This window comes from Fulmarus glacialis, unplaced genomic scaffold (genome assembly GCF_000690835.1).
Source record: "Fulmarus glacialis isolate BGI_N327 unplaced genomic scaffold, ASM69083v1 scaffold32946, whole genome shotgun sequence".
Classification (NCBI taxonomy): domain Eukaryota; kingdom Metazoa; phylum Chordata; class Aves; order Procellariiformes; family Procellariidae; genus Fulmarus; species Fulmarus glacialis.
Window position 1 is genome coordinate 1 of NW_009220579.1, and position 1614 is coordinate 1614.

The 1614-nt window shown below is 44.9% G+C and overlaps 1 protein-coding gene across 1 annotated transcript in view; it reads right to left on the bottom strand.

Annotated features, from left to right (window-relative positions):
* Nucleotides 1-1060: 1060 nt before the first annotated feature.
* The window catches only part of NUP107 (nucleoporin 107kDa), a 31229-nt gene continuing 30675 nt past the window's right edge, over nucleotides 1061-1614 (bottom strand). Inside the window, exon 27 of the mRNA XM_009580817.1 lies at nucleotides 1061-1204. Within this exon, the coding sequence (XP_009579112.1) occupies nucleotides 1097-1204 (108 nt within the window). The 3' untranslated portion in view covers nucleotides 1061-1096. The remainder of the gene's footprint in view (nucleotides 1205-1614) is intronic.

The window sequence follows — 1614 nt, forward strand, 5'->3', positions numbered from 1 at the left end:
TGCCGCGGCGAGCGGCTCTGCCCGCCCTCGGCAGCTACCGGACAAAGCGGGAGGGGGGCCGGGAGCCACGCTTTCGCCGAGCCCCTGACAGGAGCAAGAGGCGCACGGAGAAGGTGCAGCAGAAAACGCGCCCTGCGGTCCACGCCAACGTGCAGGACCTCTCCCGGCCCCCCCGAGTACACCCACGCAGGCATACCCCCACCTCCTGCCCCGCTGTCCAACGGTCCAGCGATGGGCAGAAACACACCTTCTCTCAACAGCTGGACTGGGTATTTCTATAAACACACACATAAAACTACATCGACATACAGGTATAGCACAGATTACGTTCTTCGTCAAGACACGGACTGAGTGAAGGAGCCGAAGCCCTTGCCTAACTGCGCTGCAGCTCTGTCCTCCGCACTCTCCAGCCAAGGGAAAAGCAGCTAAAAGTGTGTTTACACACGTAAACAGGGCTGGAACAAGGTTTCTAAATAAATTACAGAATCTCAAACTTGGGAGTTTTGAGGTATGGTCGCCTTTCCGCCGGTTCAGGACCACATCGGCATTTTAGCAACTACAGAATGTACGTGAGGACAGTGCAAGCCCTGAAGCAAGCCCTTCTCTCTTCTGAAGGGCTGGTGGCAGCCCTTCACTTCCTCTCTTCCTTTGATGTTCCTTCCCTCCAGCTCCCTGCATCTGCTTTCTCCTCCCCTGCTCTCCACATGCAACCTCCTCCAGTCTCACTTTCCTCTCACTGTACCCTTGCGCGTTCTCCTGCCGAGTAATGTTTCCAGTCTACAGGCAGCTCTTTGGCATGTAAGCAAAGAGGTTAAGGAGGTTCACACAATCACCATATTTATATAATGACATTATAGATTAGAATGAACAAACATTTTCTATTTGTGAAGCACTTTTATTAGAAAAAAAAAACCATGAAAAAGGTTGTATAACAAATATCCTCTCTGAAGTTGGTCAGAATTTTTCAAGTTGAAATTGAAATCTGAGGGTTAGGTTTTTTTCCCCCCAAAGATCAGAACAGTTTATCTTAGTCATGGTTTTGTTCTTTTTTATAACCAGAATGTTCAGAAGTTTTTGCAAGTATCTACATGAAATCCTATGACTGAATTTCATATCCCAAAGGATCAAGATCCTGGTCCAGAAGCATCAGAGAAGATTCCCTCAGCTTCTGGAGCAGCTTTCGGAGTTCTTCTTTTGAAAATACCTACAAATAAAAAAAGATATAATGAAGTTATATTTATTTGCAATGAATAGCACTGATATCAAAGTAAATGGTCGTTAATTAAGTTACTAAATTTTTTCTTTTTTTTTTTTTTTTCTTTCTATTTAAGACAGTGTGAACACCAGACATTTCAGAACGGCATTTAGTAAAGGACTGCAAGCTAGTAGCAGTATCCAAAACCCAAAGGTAGTCTCTCAAGATAGCTCTGTCTCATAACTACTACAAAGATTATTGGTAAATGGCCAAATTTAATTTTCCTGTTATTGCTGGCAGAGATCTGAAGCCAATCCAGGCAAATGCATCACAGTATTTTTCTTAGCCTTGATGTTCCTTTCCAGATTTCTAATCCTTGTTTTTCTTTTTTTTTTTGGGGGGTGGGGTGAGGGGGTGGC